This window comes from Lissotriton vulgaris, chromosome 8 (genome assembly GCF_964263255.1).
Source record: "Lissotriton vulgaris chromosome 8, aLisVul1.2, whole genome shotgun sequence".
Classification (NCBI taxonomy): Eukaryota; Metazoa; Chordata; class Amphibia; order Caudata; family Salamandridae; genus Lissotriton; species Lissotriton vulgaris.
In genome coordinates, this window is record NC_141696.1 from 580340599 (window position 1) to 580358912 (window position 18314).

Genomic DNA, 18314 nt, shown 5'->3' on the forward strand with positions numbered 1-18314 from the left:
TGCATACGCTGCACTCAGAACACCCTCATTTGTTCTCAGACAGTAATCATCAACAAACATCACGTAATCTGATTCAGGCAATGGCTCATTTCTTGATGTCGGGTCTTGGTTTGGTACAGTATTCAAGAACATCTAGGCATTTGTGATCAACCTCATTTCTTATTTCTTTTTCCATGGTATCAGGCAATAACGTAGAAGGATTGACATTTACACATCTGGAGATTGTCACATTTTCTGCTCCCAGAATTATCTTCTCGTACTTTGTCATCCCATTGTTGGTCAGATACTGTGTTATTGTCCTAGTGAGATGAATCTCCACAGAATGAGGTACATACACTCTCACAGGAAATCCCATCACTATTCCTTCACTTTGTTCTAGACTTATGCTTGTTGCTGCTACTGCTTTTCCATCAATCAGTACCAATTACTTTGTCAAACAGACTCATTATCTATTACTAATCTGAGGGATTACTCTTGTTTCTGTAATTAAAATACCTAGGTTACCAGGCATACCGATGTTGCCCCATATGCTTTTCTCAATTTACGTAATCGCAGTGGTTGTTTTCATGAGAGCTACAGCAAACGGTGTTATAACTTTAAACAAAATAGATCATAGCTTTGTTTTCTTTCTTTATTTCTTGCTACATTACTTCCACATTCTAAGCTCCCTTGCCATTAGGAGAAGTAGAGCAATCAAGAAATAATCTTAAATATATAGCCTAATAAAATACTGTTATAGACACAGGGAAGAGACTACCAAAAGTATTGTAATGACCTACTAATGCCAGATTGCGCGCTATACAAATGCAATTTACTAAAAACATTAGTAGAAAGTCTGAGCCAGACGTCAACAAGTCTTCCCTTACAAAGGGCCTTTCCTAAACGGGGCTACAGTGATATGTTTTTGACTTGCCAATCTTAACGCTCCTGTTGGTTGGCATTATTAGACTCGATAATCAGCTGACGGTAAACTGGACACAGACCTGTTGTGGTCTGTGTAAAAGGCAATTGTTTACGGAATATCGAAGAATGAGCATATTGGTGTAGCTGCAGTAACAAAGGGGCATATGTATCGAGCAATTTTCCCATTCGCGAATGGGAAAAGGCCTTTTGGGATGTATCATCCCAAAAGACATTGCAAATTAGACAATCACAAAATTTGCGATTCTCTATTTTGCGAAAGCATTTAAGGAATCGCAAATTGCGATTCCTTAAATGCGATGTAACAAGCACCCAAGTTGTGTGATTTCTCCTTAAGAAATCGCAAATTACCACCAACTTCAAGTTGGTGGTAATTTGTGATTTCTTTGAAAAATGCACTTTTTGGCATTATTCAAAGTGCCATGTGGCGCACATACATGCCCTTAGGGCATGTATGTGCGCTATATGCGCACACATGCTCATTTCAAGGGCGCATCAGGGTGTCCTTATGACACCCTTGCATCCTTGAAAATATTCTCAATTTGCGATTCTCTAATTGCGAATCGCAAATTGAGAAGGTCTTCCCATTCATTCATATTGGTCTCCTGGCCCATAGGAATGAATAGAAAGGTATTCCTTAATTGCGATTCGCAATTTGCTGATCGAATTAAGGAATGCCAAGAAAACGCTAACTAGTTGCGAATTTTTAAATACATCTCGTTTGCGATTCTCAAATAGCGATTCATAAAAAATCGCTATTTGAGAATCGCAAATAGAGTATTTGATACATATGCCCCAAAGTGGCTAAAGCATAGCTGGTGCAAACCTTAAGCATGTTGTGGAACTGATTGTGGGAAAGGAGTATTTTCACTATGTTTCTTTCCGTTGCAGATCTCAACGAATGTGAATTGAATGTGAACATCTGTGGGTCTGCCCGATGCACAAACACACCAGGGAAATATGAATGTGAATGTGAAACTGGCTACGTCTACAACCCTGTTTCAAAGTCTTGTGAAGGTACTGTAGAATTGTTATCGTGATTGCTAATTAATGCATTTTAACATTCTGATATTTAATTTAGAATGCCGCTAGGAATAACTGATGCCGGTAAAGCAAGCTTATTCTGATGTATACATCTTCCCATAGACCCTGCACCTTGTAAATATCTTCCAAACGCCAGACTGTATTTCTATTTCCCCAGCAAAAAATTTCCACTGGAGCCATGAAGCCTTAGTTTTGACTCAGCTCACCACAGATGTGCCAACATTGACGTATATGAGGTCTAACTGGCACATTGGCACCAGTTTCTATTTTTCCCCAACTCAGAGACCTTCTCTGTACTACAGTTGGAAAAGTCTCAGCATTTAATAGCGACTAGGTCAAATGTCTCCCCCTATCATTTAGAGGATTGAACACTGTAGAAGATGTCATTGTTGTACCTACATTACAAATGTATGTTGAGTCTTGGATCTGACCATTTCTGCTCAACCTGAGACTCCTGCTATTTGATACACCCTTAGGCTATGGGGAAGCAGGCGACCAGCGATTTTTGTTAAGGTCCTCAGAGATGGTTCCCCCTCTTCACAAAAATCTCTCCACCGGTAACAATCTGCCAAAATATTTTCCTACAAAAAACATTAAAAGTGCTACAGTAAGAATACATTATTTTCTTCCTTCAGGAAATCGACCCACTCCCGAACCCCTTGAAGACTCAACGCTATTCCCTTATGTCGGGTTATTCCACGTTGCCGAAGTCAATTCCAGTAATAAGATAGGATAGTATAGGATGAGGATTTATAAAGTGCACTAATACCCGAGCGTGTCAAGGCGCTGGGCGGTAGAGAAGAAGAGAGGAGAAAGACTGGCTGCTGACTAAACTGAAAAACGCCAAGTCTTCTACAGTTTTTTTAACACCGGGAGCGATTCAACCTGGGAAATCGAGGATGGTAGGGTATACCAAAGTTTTGCAGCCGCCTCAGAGAAGGAACGGTGGCCCATCTGGCTTTGTGGACTCTAGGGGTGATCAGTTTTCTCTGGAAGGAAGATCTCAGAGCCCTCCCAGGCATATACCATTTAAACATGGTAAATAAAAAAGATAAAGCTTGATATTGCAATTTTTGGATCAAACCTCTGCAAGTTGTAACCTCTGGCTAGAAAAATTTGAATTTTTTCAGAATAATGACATCGTCAATGAAGTCACTAGCACTGCCCTCAGAATCTCTTCTGGTGCTGCCTTTGAAATCCTTTAAGTTTGCTAACATCATTTGGGTGTCACAAAAGAAAATGAAGCCTGTTTTGATGAACTATTAAAACCACCCCTTCCTGGGGCCTAGAGATTTATCTCGATGAAAGAACCCTGACTCTGACACTCTTGTTATGCCTCATATAGACTATCACTCGTAGCCTGATAATCTCCTCTCCTCTTACAACACTGATGCTGGTCTTTACCTGGTTTTACAAAATGTAACTTTTTAGACATCTCTACAGAAGAGGATATTTATTTTCCTTCATTGGAGCTGATCTTGCCCTCTGCAGACACCAAATCTAACATTTTAATGAAACTCTTACAGCTGCCTTTGCAGTTTCAGAACCTCTGCTGTCAATTAATTAGGTGTTTTGGGAGCTTGTACTAGCTGCCTGGAAAAATCCCTTTTCGGGACTAGCAGTCCACCGACAAATTGCTTCACATCAGCCCTGAAATTCTTGCCGTTGCACTTTTCAGTTGAAAGTCCAGTGGCCTAATGCCTCTTTCTGAAAATTAAACACTAAAGCTTTTTCCATGGGCCTTTTAGACCAAAAACTTAAGAGACTTGATACTATGTGCCTTTAAGTCTGCTTCTGAAGTCTTGCTCTCTGCACAGTTATCACTATGTCCCTCTTGGGACTCAGCAAAGCAGCTCATCATAAAATCATTGCTTGCTGGGGGTGGTTTGAGCACAAATGGAATAGCAGCACAATCGGTGGGTCCCTGGGCCCTCACCACCATCTGGCCTCATCCAGTGAATAATCCAACCTAATAGCCCCTTGTAAATAAAGGGGCACACTAGGTGAAATACCGGCGCAACACTTTGACCCCTGACCAAGAATTCAGAAGAAGCTGATGGTGCAAATAGGACCTCAAGGTGAAGAATAGGGCTGCACGACCTCAAAATGGCTGCACTCACATCGGGACAGTAACGCTCCCCACAAGGTGCAAACAGAGGTTTGTGGCAATTGCCGAGGTCCAGGGGCTGGGCAAAGGAGAAGCCTAAGAGGTCCCCAAAATGGTGGTGCAGGCCTTGAGGAGATGAAGTGGACTGGGGCAGAGGATTGAAACGATTGCTGGAGCCCTGGCCTGCTTCCGACACAGACCTTCTGCTCCCTGACTGCAGCACCGCCTGCCGTATGGCATGACAGCGATGTTGGGTGCATTAAGGTAAGCTCAGAGAAGACAGCACAATACTGAGTAGGGTAGTGGCCATCATCCCACCCTGACCACGTTGTCCATGGGGGACGGCCGCAGGGCAGTCGTGAGCGATCCCAAGAACTGTCCCTCAGGGGGATTAGAGCTGGAGCCCGCTGCACCGTCCCGTTTGGTTGTCTTGGTTCATTGAGGGGTTGTCCAGTTTGTGTTGTTGGAGGTTTGTGAGTTTCCCAGACAACCAGGAGTGCTTCTGACCTATTGGTACTAGGGACAATTGGGCCCTCCATCACTTACTGGGCCCTTGGAGCTGAATTTCTTCCCCAGACCTAGGTGATTGAACTGCCAGGGGTTCAACCCTGGCAACTCTTAGAGCCATAGCTTGGCCAGTACAGGGCTGTAGCAGTTCCTCCTTCATCCTTCTTGCCACTGAAGGCCTTCCTTACCTCTGCATGGGCTAGGCCCAGCGTTTTTTGATTCCCCCATGGAACCCTTCGGTACTGCTGGTGGGACTGACAGGCTGACACCTGCCTGAGTGGAATAGTGGCATGAGGGTGCCTGCTCCAGGGGCCAGAACTACGACAACATTGCCCTCTCCTTTGGATATCATTGGCCACCCGTCCAGATGGAAGGGTGTGGAGGGTGGTGCTCGACCACCTCTGGGCCACAACAACTATATGGATGACGGACCTTCCAACCCTTGAGGAGAATCACCTACTACCTTGGATTCCAGGTTTTCAGGTTTTAAAGTCTTTATTTCGATAATAAAATCATAAAAGAATTTTTTTTTAAACGTGAAGTTTTGGACATACAGATTATTATAAAGAGTTGGTATTACAGCGAACACAATTATAGTTTCAATTACTGTATACAAATTCGAATTTCATGAAATTTATACATATAGAATATAACAATTTTTTAAAATTACAATTAAACAGCCTGACAACACAAAGACAGACCTGACCTAAAAATTAAAGAAGATTAAAAAGGTTGGAATTGAAAAAATTTAAATTAAAAAAGAGACAGGATCTTAATCATTTCTGCTTACTTCTTGTTCTGATCACCCATGCCCACCCCAAGAATTTGGCTACGCTCACATCACAACAATCACATCAGAGGTGTTAATTCTAAGTGCCCAAATAGCCTCAGCACACCCTTTGTATTTAAGTCGCTGGCAAAGGGGTTTTATCCATTTACTTTGAGGGGCTTGATAAATCGAACAGGCAAATAGAAGATGACCCACACTCTCCTTGTGTCCCGGGCACCAAGGGCAATATTCACTCACTCCATTAGACCAGTTTTTAGTGAACGAATTCAAGGGCAAGGCTCCCACACGAAACTGGTGGTAAAGTTTCTTGTCAAGTGGCCTAGTGATAATGTCCCAATAGTTCTCTAGGAAGGGATCCAACTTGTGAGTCAGGAACCTTCCTGTTAAACTAGCGGAGCCAGAAGCAGTGACCAAAGCTTGACGAACAGAGGCCCAATAAAGTGCCTTGTACTCCTGTTTTGATGGAAAAATATTAGATCCCGGGGAAACCCACAACTGTTCAAGGCCCATTTCAACCAGGATCGATTTTACTGTACGCAGCCATGGAATACCACCGGACCCCCAAATTGATCTTACTTCTGCAAGCTCATTAGCAAAAAGGCTAAGATCAGGAGAGGTCCAAATACGTCTCCAAAAAGCCACCAGTCTGTACCGTGTCATTTCGTTTATTGGGTTACAACCCATATCCAGACAAAGTGGTTTAGATGGAGAGGATTGGGGTAGACCTACAAGTTTCCGCATGAACTTGCATTGCGTTTTCACCAGGGTAGAGAGGTCCATATGTCCCCAAAGATCTGCCCCATACAAAATTGCAGCGTTAACCTTGGTGGTATAGATCCGAAGTGCAGGTTTAACTCGTTTAGTAAGGGACCTTTTTTGCTCTTGTAGGAGACAACCCGTGATACGCGCAAATTTTAAATGTAATGTATCCACCTGCGCTTTCCAACGGAAACGATAGTCCAAGGTTACTCCCAAATAGGTCATAACCTCAACTTGTTCCAAACTCTCTCCATTCATAGTCACTGTACTCCTTCGGGGATGACTCTTAGTGAGCACCATAAATTTCGTTTTGCTCACATTAATCTTAAGATCATTGATGTGACAGAACTCCTCAAAGCGGTCCAGTGCTGACTGTAAACCGCTACAGTTTTAGAGAGGAGTAGTGTGTCATCAGCAAAGATGAGCATAGGAAACCTGGTCCCCCCCAGAGTGGGTGCATCAGTTGGGGTACTAGCAAAAAACTTAACCACTTGATCGATGAACAATAGAAAGAGCGTGGGCGCCAGTACGCACCCCTGACAGACGCCCCGTGTTACGGGGAAGCAGTCCGTCACCTGTCCTTGGCCTCCCCACCTAACCCTTGCAAAATTGCCCTTGTGTAATCTGACAATCAGATCTAATAATTCTATTGGCAATCCCAGGTCTCTAAGAACGGACCAAAGTTTAGCCCTTGGCACCAAGTCGAAGGCCGACTTCAGATCGATAAACGCGGCATAGATAGTTCCACCGCCCAGCAGCACCACCTTCCAGTAGATCAGACAAAATCTGAAAACCTGATCGATGGTACTTGTACCAGATCTGAAGCCGGCCTGCATTGGGGACAACATACCCTCTAGCTCCATCCAGCCCTGAACTCTTGCAAGGACCATCCTTGCTATGACCTTTTGGAATGAGTCAATAAGGCTAATTGGACGGTAATTCCCTGGGTTCGAGCGATCACCTTTTTTAAAAATTGGGAGAATCTCAGCCCCTTTCCATGACACGGGGATCCTGGCCCCCTTAGCAATAGTATTTGCGATCCTGGTTATGAAGCAAAGGTCCCAGTAGCACGAAGTCCAATCCAGCAAAGGGTCCCACAGGTGAGAGGCAGGGAGTCTCTTTTACACGATCTGTGCACAGGGGGTGGGGCTAACAGGGAGAGCAGGCCAGGTGATCTAAATTGGCCAGGCTGGGACTACTGGGAAATGTAGTCCCTGCAGAACGCTCTCAGCCCTGAGCAGGTGCCCCAACACTCCTCTGTCAACACAGCAGCTCCACAGATTCCCCGGCGGCTTCCCCTGCAAAGCGGGACCCGCGCAGCAGGTCCGGCGAGCAGTGGTGTAGAAGCAGGTCAGCAGCCCAGAACCAGGAGTCCAAGAGCAAAGGTCTCAGTAGCACGAAGTCCAATCCAGCAAAGGGTCCCACAGGTGAGAAGCAGGGAGTCTCTTTTACATGATCTCTGCACAGGGGGCGGGGCTAACAGGGAGAGCGGGCCAGATGATCTAAATTGGCCAGGCAGGGACTACTGGGAAATGTAGTCCCTGCAGAACGCTCGCAGCCCTGAGCAGATGCCCCAACACTCCTCTGTCAACACAGCAGCTCCACAGATACCCCGGCGGCTTCCCCTGCGAAGCGGGACCCGCGAAGCGGGACCCGCGAAGCGGGTGCGGCGAGCAGTGGTGTAGAAGCAGGTCAGCAGCCCAGAACCAGGAGTCCAAGAGCAAAGGTCCCAGTAGCACGAAGTCCAATCCAGCAAATGGTGGGCATTAAAGAAACTAGGGAGACCCTGGAACATAATATGGACAATGTGGTGGCAGACCTGGGCATCCTGCGGGATGACCAACACAAGCCAGCAGACTGAGTAACTACACCGGAATAAGCTGTTGCAGACATGCAGCCAGAGGTTAGGACCCTAGGGCACCCTGGAATATAGAGTGGAAGATGCCGAGGGAAGATCGCTCTAGAATAATATTCATATTGTTTGTCACCCAGAGTGATTTGAAGGACAAGACATGGTTGTCTTTGCTGAAAATTGGATTCTATTAGAGGTGGCACTGAATGGCCTTTCTCCCTTCTTAGCACTGGACAGAGCGCATAGGGTGTCGGCGAGATCTCCCCCTCCAGGTGCCCCAGCAAGAACGATGGTGGCATGTGTGCTCCATTTCCATCACAAAGATCACATCTTCCACATGGCCCGGGAGAAGGGTGATCTCCTTATTGACAACCATATAGTAATGATCTTCATAGACTTCACATTAGCGGTCCAGAGGCAGTTCTCCTCTTTCCTGACATCTATAGCAAGGCTTAGACAATTTGGGATCCAATACACCATGCTCTTCTTGTCTAAGTTGAAAGTCATCACAGACAATGGGGCAAAGTTCCTCACTGATCCGAAAGAGGTAAGGGTGTGGATTGAGGGGCACCCAAGGGACAAAGATGTGCTCACTCAACTGGACGCACGCAGAGGAGAAGGAGATGGCCAACATGCCACAGCCCGCCTCCCCTAGTTGACCTACTCAAGAACAGGCTATGAGAAACTGGATGTGTTCTGTGGCAGCAGTGGCAACTCTTGGGGAAGCGGGGACGCACATGGATGTTGGCTCCATGACTGGTAGGAAGCATACCGTATGTCGACTCAGATGCCAACTATGGTTCTGTTCTGCACCCTACCTCAGATGCTGAGCTTCCGGACATAATGCCTGACACCACTGAGGAGACCTGATAGACCGAGATCATTTTATATTTGGGAACTGTATGGGGTTCTTTTACACAAGGGGACAACCTATTTCCATACTGTTTGATGCTGGAGTACTTTTCGCTGTGTGAAACGTACGCAGTTTTACATTTTTCTTTTTTTTTGATAGGTTGGGGGGTGGTTTAATGTTTGGATGGTGGTACTGTTGCCTGTCTGTTCTGGGGTGGGAGGAAGTTGATGCTTGAGTCTGAACAGTCTGAAGAGTCTTCTGCACACATGGAGGGGGAAGGTGCTGGGTGAGCCCTTGCTTAGAGGGTGAGACATGTACTTATGTTTTCCGAATGACAGGTATGGGACATGATTGTAAAACGATCTCGTGGAATGCTCGGGCCTCAGTAGCATGTCTAAACAAAATAAGGTTCAGGCATACCTTAAGAGGGGTGCTGCTCTACTGCAGGAGACACATCTTACAGCCTCAGAGGGTATCGCTTTGTAGCAATACTAGCTGGGATATTTGACTTTCACCACCTATCTAATTTTCGCCAAAAAGGTTCTTATAAGGTTTAGACCAGGAGCGTAGTACCAGTTCCAGTTCCAGGTAAGTAGCGTGCAATGTGGTGGTGAGTTGCTGGCTGGGGGGGGTAGACATCTGATGTCAGTCAATATCCACTCCCTGAACACTGATCAATCTCGGTTTTTTGATGAGTGTTTTTTTGTCCTGGATCCCTTTATGACTGCTTCCATTGTTATTGGAGGAGGACTTCAATTGTGTGGCCGACCCTTTGCTACATAGGTCCCATCCACTTAGCACTACTCCACTGTCCTGTGGATTGGCAAGAAAAATTACCCAATCGGATCTAGCGCTGGTGGAAACTTGGCTTGTACACTACCCTGCCGAATGAGACTACTCATTCCATTCTCACTTGCATAACTTACATGTGTGCCTGGACACGTTTCTTTGTACCCCCAGCGGTTCATGCACAGGTTGGGCAATGAATGGTGTCTGATCATAACTCTATCTTTATTGCCCTAAATTGGACACCTGTCCGAACTTGAATTCCTAGCTGTTTCCTCCGAAGCGAAGGACCAGATTACCCGGGATACTATGGAGGGCGTAATAAAACAGAACGTCGCTCAAAATGCAGGGACGGCTATGTCAGCTCTGATCGAGTGCGAGGCTTTCAACGCAGTAATTCAGGGACAGTGCATACAGTATGGATCAGGCATGGGGAGCTAAGCGCTCATTGTGAGAGGAGACACGGATGCAGGAGGACGTGCTTCAAAACTAGAACGCCGGTGACACACTGATCCCTCTGTGCATCACTCCTTGTTTTTAGATAAAGGAGAAGATGGTGGCATAGATGGAGAAACTCTGCTGCTTTTATTACCAAGAGTATATGATCAGGGCCCATAGCAAGCGCGACAAATGAGGGGCACTGCTTGCTTGGCTGGCGAATTGCACTAATGGGGTTTGCAAATACTGGAAATAAGAACTGAGGACGGCACCCAGATTTATCACCCAGCCTGTATTAACGGCCTATTCCGTACATAATATACTGTCTTGTATGCCCACTGCTGGCCTCCATATCTCTGACTCTATTTCCTTGGACCCATGCTGGTACCGACTCTGGCATCCGCAGCGGTTGGGGAGCTGAGGGTGCATATATCATTAGCAGAAATCATAGAGGCAATTAGAGCTCTGGCCAGGGCTAAGTTCCAGGATCGGATGGATTGCCAGTGGAGTTATATACAGCATGTAGAGCTCAAATGGACCCTCAACTTTAGGAAGTCTATAGAGCTGCATGAGCGGCTCAAGTACTGCATAATACTTCGAGAGAGGTATTGATAGTCTCCCTCCTCAAACCAGGTAGCTAACCCAGGATTTAACATCGTATCTCCCATTGTTGATGCTCAATGTCGACTAGAAAATCCTCCGCTGGGTGCTGGCTGTTGTCCTATTTGCCTCGACTGCTACACGCAGATCAGAAGGGGTTTATACCTGAACGGAACATGACCATGTATATCTGGAGTGTATCAAAGTTGATACTTGCTGCCTCCTCAATAAATGACCAGGTGGCTGTAATGTCCGTGGCTATTGAGAATGTTTTCGATAGCCTAGACTGTTATACACAGTACTACGCTGATTGGGCATAGTGGAGGGATTTATCTTGTGGGTGAGATTGCTGTATACTACTCCTATGGTACAAATGAGGATGGGGGACAGTATAAGACTCCTACACGGTGGGCAGGGAATGCGGAAAGGTTGTCCCCTATCCCGCTGTTATTCACGCTGGCGATGGAACCACTAGCAAGTAGAGCATGTGAAGGTACATATTTTGATGCCTGTATTTGCTATTTCAACTTTTAACTATTTTTCTTCTTTAAATCAGGTGGATTGACCCCGTGCATTGGGTACGTTTGGTGTAAATGATCTGTATTTTAAATATATATCCTCTCAGCCTGAGAAATGTGGGGTGAATATTTTATAATGTTTTCCCAATAATGGGCCAAGTTGTGTTAATACTTGTGACACCCAAACGATTTGTACTCCACCTGTGAATGAAGAATTGCAAGGTGTGACATTCTGTGCTCAAGTGTGTAACCTGAATAATTGAACTGTTTCCAATAGGCAAGAGACAGCCAGCCTGAACCAGTCTAACATTCCACACACTTCTTTAGCGCAATGTAATGCATTACTGTCCTGCAGGTTGGGTCCTACTGCAATACCAATAGTCTCGGCTGATACCTGCATAAAGAGAAGGCATGGCAGCTTGAATAATGCGTTTAATTATGGTAACTGTGATATTGGTGTTAAGCAATACATGATACACGTGGAATTAGAATAGATAATGACACTATCATACTTGTTTAATTTTCTTTGTTGTTTTTATTTTTATTGTTGAGGAGGAAGATGTGTGATATTGGTGTTAAGCAATACACGATACACATGGAATTAGAATAGAGAATGTAGTCTCATAATGTTCCTTTACAGAATGTTCTCTTTAGAATTGTGATTGTGATACAACATTGAACGGCAGATTACGAAAAACTTTGCTTGACTCGCCTCATTTTCAGATAATTAACATCTTGCCGAGGAAAAATATGACTGGTTGTTTTACATTTTTATCATAATAATTTCAAGAACATAAACACTGGAATTGCACATGAATTGGAAGGTGCATTCTCTAAACATATTGAGGAGATAAACACAGATTTTGTGGTTTTGTGGGGAGGTGATTTTAACTGTAATTATGTCCCCTGTTGAAACATACAGCATGCAGCTTAGTAGGTGGGGATACTGATGAGGGTTGTCATTTCCATCCTAGCCCATGTGGGGATATTTTTAATGAATTATTGTCAAAATAATCTATTTTCTTATCCATTGACCTTCTTGAAGTGGAAGGCCACAATTTAGTATCCTATGTTGGCAACAGCACTTTAATTGATTTTATTGCACTGTCAGACTATTTTAATACACAGACTGTACCTTTTTTATATATAAAAATTCCTTTAGCGATCATTACCCCTTATATCTGGAGTTTGAGAACCAATTGGATGACTCATCCACCCCATAAAGGTCGTCGCCATTGACCCATGATAAAAATAAGGGGTTGATGCGGAAGTGGTGTACATTAGATCCTGACCTGGTTTTAAACCAGATTATAAAAATCAACCTAAACCAGGTTTTAACTTGCCTGGACGATAGCCTAAACCCTCAATCTATGATAAAATCATTTGAAGCCATATTAGAAACAATAGGGGGTGACATTGACTAAGAAACAAATAAAAGGTCCCCGGAGAAACAAAAGGTGGTTTGATAGTCAATGCACAGGCTCACATAATAATTTAATTAAGACTCTAAAAGTTAGACCCTGGAATGTCCTTGAGGTAAAATAGGCTCAATCTGACTGCAGGTAATAGAAAAACGTAAGAAAGAAATCAGGCATGACGCCTGGGATCAACTCCATGTAGCATGTAGGAGCAAGAACGCTAAACTTTTTTGGCTCACAGTAAACCAGGACTATTTTAGTGGCACCAGTAATGGAAGCATAGATGCTACAATCATGCCCGATACCTGGGTAAAACATTTTTCCGGCCTTTATAAAATCGGCAGTGACCCTCATTTTAGCACTGATATCCAGTATGTGGTGTCAACCCTTGTTCCACCATCAATAGATGAAGTAGATAGGGCCTTATCTCAAACTGTAAAGAATAAGGCGTCGGGCCCTGATGGTGTCCCCGCTGATTTGTTTATGGCCAATACTTCATTGTGGCTCCCCTTGTTAACAAATATTTTTAAATGTTATGCAGTCTAGGGTCCCCCTGAATGATGGAGAATAGTGACTATAGTTCCCATCTTCAAAAAGGGTGATAGGTCGGACACCAAATTTTTCAGGCCAATATCTCTGATCGACTGCACCTGCAAGATCATGGGCTGTGTAATACTGGAGAGACTGGAGGACTGAGTGTCAGAAAGTGGCAGTTTCACCGACATCCAGTACGGTTTCAGGAGTGGAATAGGAACAGTTGAGCAGTGCCTCAATCTGCACCTGGTTATAGGCAAATACACCTTAGCCAGGCCTGGATCCTTATATCTTGGATTCATGGACCTGACGTCTACCTTTGACTGGGTGCAGAGAGGCAGGCTCTTGGAGAAAATGTTGACCATGGGTATTGATCCACCCATCGTGCACTTCCTGGCAGCCATGCATCAGAGAGTGATGGGGAGAGTACGATACGGGTCAGGTGGCGAACTCACCGCCCCGCTAAGGAAGGATCGTGGGGTACGTCAGGGCTGCGTCCTGACTCCCTTTCCATTTTGTTTATATATAAACGATTTAGAGAGCTACATTAAGAAGAGGAACGTGGACGCGCCGCTGGTGGGTCGCAGGTCATTACCAGCGCTATTATATGCAGATGACTGCGTATTGATGTCGAGAACTGGGGTGGGCCTGCAGTGGCTTTTACATAGTTTTAAGTTTTATGAATGATCTTGGCCTAAAAACAAATGAAGCAAAGTCAGAGATTATGGTGGTGGGAAAATCCTCCAAAACCTTAAAGACATGCCATATAACAAATGAAAAATGTACTTATGTTTCGACTTTTTCATATTTAGGGATCTTATTCGATCAGAGAAGTTCATGGGAACATCTAATTGAGGCCGAGATAAGGGGCTTCACTAAACATGTAGAGGCCATTTTTAGATTCACAAAAAAAGTAGGCTCCAGACCTACCAAAGCAATCATCGACATCTATAAGGCCTGTACGTGTGCTGTTACTCTGTATGGTGCTGGAGTTTGGGGCTCATGTAAAATCAAGGGCCTACAGAGGGCAGAGAACACATTTATGAAACCACTCCTAACAGTTCCAACAAGCACAGCTGCCACAATTTGACAGTGAATTAGGTGTGATCTCATTGTCATTCTGCATATAATTGGCCCCTTTAATGCTATGGCATCGCATTTGGTCAAAAAAAGAAGCAGCTCTAAATCGTGCCATTGTTTTAGATTGTTTAAAATTGGATCACTCCAGGAAAATCCCTTGGATTTCATATATTAATGATTTCCTGGAGAAACTGGGACTTCCAGACTGCTTTGAAAGCCCTAGTATTATAGCCAAAATACAGAGGACTAAGTTGAAAAAATAAATCTTATCTCATCTGTACTTAGGATAATCTGGAGAGGGGAGAAAAGGGTTGTTGACCATTCATTACTGATTTGTAAACCAGGCATTGCGCAATACCTCTCTTTTTATTTTAATCACACCAAAATGTTTTATTTGATAAGATTTAGGATGGGTACCTCCCACCTATTGGTGTCATATCCACACGATGCATATTGTGACGCCAACCTGGAATTGTGCCCATGCGACTCAGTTAGTCAAGTGTACTTTGCATTTTATGTTTTTTTGCAATCTTTATAAAGTACTAAGACGTACTTTCTTGAAACCACTTTTACAATTTTTAAACTTTCGCAAGTGTCAGGCTGCATTAAATCATCTTCAACTGTTAAATGACAAATGTATTTGTTTAATGGTGTACAAGTATATTTCCACGGCTGTCCGGCAGCAGAATGTTTTAGGAAAATGATCATTATGTATATGGATTATATCTTTTAGATCATTATGCTCATTTATGGGTTTTTTTTGCTTGGAAATATAACATGACTTTGTCTTACATATAATTTGAACTATCTGCAGCTACCATTATCATGGACTCATGATTATCTGTTGGTATTTTATCTTATCATGAATTGTTTGAGGAAATGTATTTTATTTTATGACGTTTTCTTTTATGGCTGGTTTTCAGCCGAATAAAGACTTTTGATGATGATGATGATGATGATATGATGACTTCAAGCTCCATGGAATTGTGCACAATATTGTATTGTACGCGGATGACATGTTTTTTTTTCTTCGGGCCCACAGAGTGGATATACCCAGGGTTGTCTATCTCTTGGAGGAGTTTGGAACTCCTTAGGGACTGCATGCGAACTGGCAAAAATGAGTGGGTTTTCCTGCATCCGGGACTTCCATGGGAGAGTACTTGCTTTTGCTAACTGGAAGTTCAAGTGTTCAGGACAGAGGTTGCCATACTGGATGGCAACCTGGGTAGAACGATTACAGTGCCCCTGGAGTCAATAAGATTCTGGGGGACCCTCCCCATATCAGTGGGGTGGGGTTGAGTAGCGATTGCCAAGATTTACCATTGTTCCCCGAAGGATATTTCAGGAAAAGCAATCTATGCTCATTGGTCTTATCTGGGGATGGGCAGCCACAGAGTGGCTCTCATGAAACTCCAGCACCTGGTACAAGATGGTGGCTTAGCGGTCCCAGACCTTGAGGCATACTATCTGGCGGCCCAATTGCAATGGTCTACCGATGGGTGGCCGGTAGAAACAGGGGAGGCCAACTGGAGGACAGAATTACACTGTCACTGTCCTGGCTGTTACAGCTCTTGCTCAATCTTAAACAAGTCTGAGCGGAGCCTTGTACCCTGCAGTCTATGACTAATTACTGCTGGATTCGGTATTTGCAAAAAGTGGGAATGACAACCCCATATTCCCCAGCCCTGCCCCATCATTAGCTGGGACGCTTTGTTCAAGAAGATGCCACCTGGAAGTTAGGTTCCTTGATCTTGCTTTGATCCTGGCGAAGTGCCAAATAGCGCTTAATTGGCCCTTGGCCCTTGGACTGTAAACACATGTCAACTTATATGGAGCTGGGATTTTGCGGTCCCTTGAATATTTACAGAAGGAGTATGACTTACTGGCGGGTCACTTACTTTTTCTGGGCGCTAACTGAGTTCATTAGAAGATGAAGATAGAGCTGTGGGCAAGAAGAGCCACCGATGTTGTAGGGCTGTCGGGTCCTCAGTACAGCTTTGGGCAAATACAAAGCAATCACAGGATTGTATGAATCACTGAGAGCTGAGTCAAATATGCACCTCCACTCTCTCGGAGGCACCTGGGCTGTCGCGGAGTACTTCCGCAATGCGCAGTTTAAACTAATAAATTTTTCTAATCTCATAGGACATATCTTACCCCTGAGAGGATCAATAGTTTCCACCTAGGTGCCGAATCGCTCTACCCTAGATGCGACTTGGGGGGTGACCATGTAACATCTGGTTGGTAGCTGGCCCGCTCCAGGGAGTTTTGGGGAAACGTGGTGTTGGTTGCAGACTAAGATACAGAATGTGTTTTGCCTGTTTCTCCCATGACGTACTTGTTGGGACTGTTCCCAAGACGAGCTAAACATAGGGCAACTACTAGGTTCCTTGATATTGCTTTTATCCTGGCGAAGTACTAAATGATGCTTAATTGGCGAGAAGTCTGCAGATCTCAAGGTGGCGTGCGTATTTGTTGTGATGGAAAGATTCCAAGGGCGCAAATCTACTCTGGACTCGAAATGAATGCAATGCCCACTGGCAGTGGCACGAGCCTGGGATACTTTATTGGAACAAAGCAGAGAGTGGAGAAACCAAATCAGTGACCTCCTCCACCCCACGGGCTCAAGGAGTTGCAGAATCTTAGTGCCTCCCCTGAGTTGTTCCCTCCACTTCGCTTCTGATGGGCTGGAATAGTTATCTTGGCCATCCAGCCCATAACGACTATTTCCCATTTATTCCCCTTCTCTTCACACTTGCATTGTCTGGATTGGCTATGGCCTCCAGAAAGACCTCCTGGTTGGTTGTACTTTGTAATATGTAAAAGCTGAATGATTTCTTCGGACCAAGCTGGGGGAGGGGGTGATGGAGGAGAAGTTAATGGTATGATGACTGTATTACCTAACTGTAGATGAAATAGATTTCATTGCTCTATATTGCCGTGTACCTGAATCCTACACATAGACCGTCAAGTTCAATACCAATGTAAACTGGTGTATTGTGATTGTTATATTAGCTATCCGTAAGATATGTTTACAAAAAAATCATAAACATCCTCACTGATCACATGAGAAAACCCTTACAGATCTGTTCAGAGATGGTTTAGATGCTTCCAAACTAATCCTTAAGTGCATGGGATTCTGCTGACACCATGGCTAGATCCGTGGCCTGGATGCCACTTTACACTTGCGCATTTGAATGCATTTGACACTTCTCTTGAGATGGCCAAGCTTCACTCCTGGACAAGCCCTTCAATAGCAAGCTTTTCCTTGCAATGCTTTATAAAGATTAGAGCTATATCTCCCTTCCTTTGCCTGGGCTCCCCCGTGAGGCAATTTTACCAGCAGTACCTAGAAGTTTGAGGATACCGCTGGCCATATCAGTCTAAAATGAGAAAAACTCCCCAGCTAATTCAGAAGCCCCATCAAATGCACTGCCCCTTTTGGACCAAAGGTGAATCTAGGAGACACCAACACCAGCAGCAGCTCCCAGTCAGTATCATCTTCCCTTGGATCTGTTGTCACTAAACCTCTCTGACTGTCTCCCTTACACCACCAGCTGCCCATGGAGAGAAGGTTCTCCCATTTTTCCATAAACAGACATATGATCAGTGTGTCATGTAGCTAATTATACATGCAATGCCTTTCCCTGCCTGCTCTCCTTTCTAGACTGATCACCTTTCTGGTGCATGACTTCATTTTGCTGAACAAAGGGGCCCTAGAGGTGAGACCACTGTTAGAAAGGGACACTGAGTCCTACTCCTATTACTTCTTAGGCCCTAAGAAGGAAGGAGGTCTGAGATCCATCCTTGACCTTCTCCACTTGTACCTGTTCATTCACCAGGACAAGTTCAAGATGCTCTCTCTGAGCCAGTCCTGCTGGACTCCAGGACAACTATTTTCATCCACTAATCCTTCCTGCACCCAGACGTTGCTTGGGTTTCATGGTTGGAGTCACAGCACTATCAGTTGATAGTCCTGTCCTGTCATGTGCTGACCACTGCACCATGTCCTTCAGAGGGAGATGAGCAAAGGGAAGCATCACAGAAATGCAAGAGGAGAGGCAGAGAACAGCTACCACTAAGGTCTGAACTTATAGTACCTGGCAA

General features: G+C 44.6%; 1 protein-coding gene across 1 annotated transcript in view; it reads left to right on the forward strand.

The window, feature by feature from the left end:
* The window catches only part of PROS1 (protein S), a 469412-nt gene that overhangs the window by 247252 nt on the left and 203846 nt on the right, over nucleotides 1–18314 (forward strand). The window contains exon 7 of the mRNA XM_086934426.1: nucleotides 1813–1938. Coding sequence (XP_086790552.1) covers nucleotides 1813–1938 — 126 coding nt within the window. The remainder of the gene's footprint in view (nucleotides 1–1812; nucleotides 1939–18314) is intronic.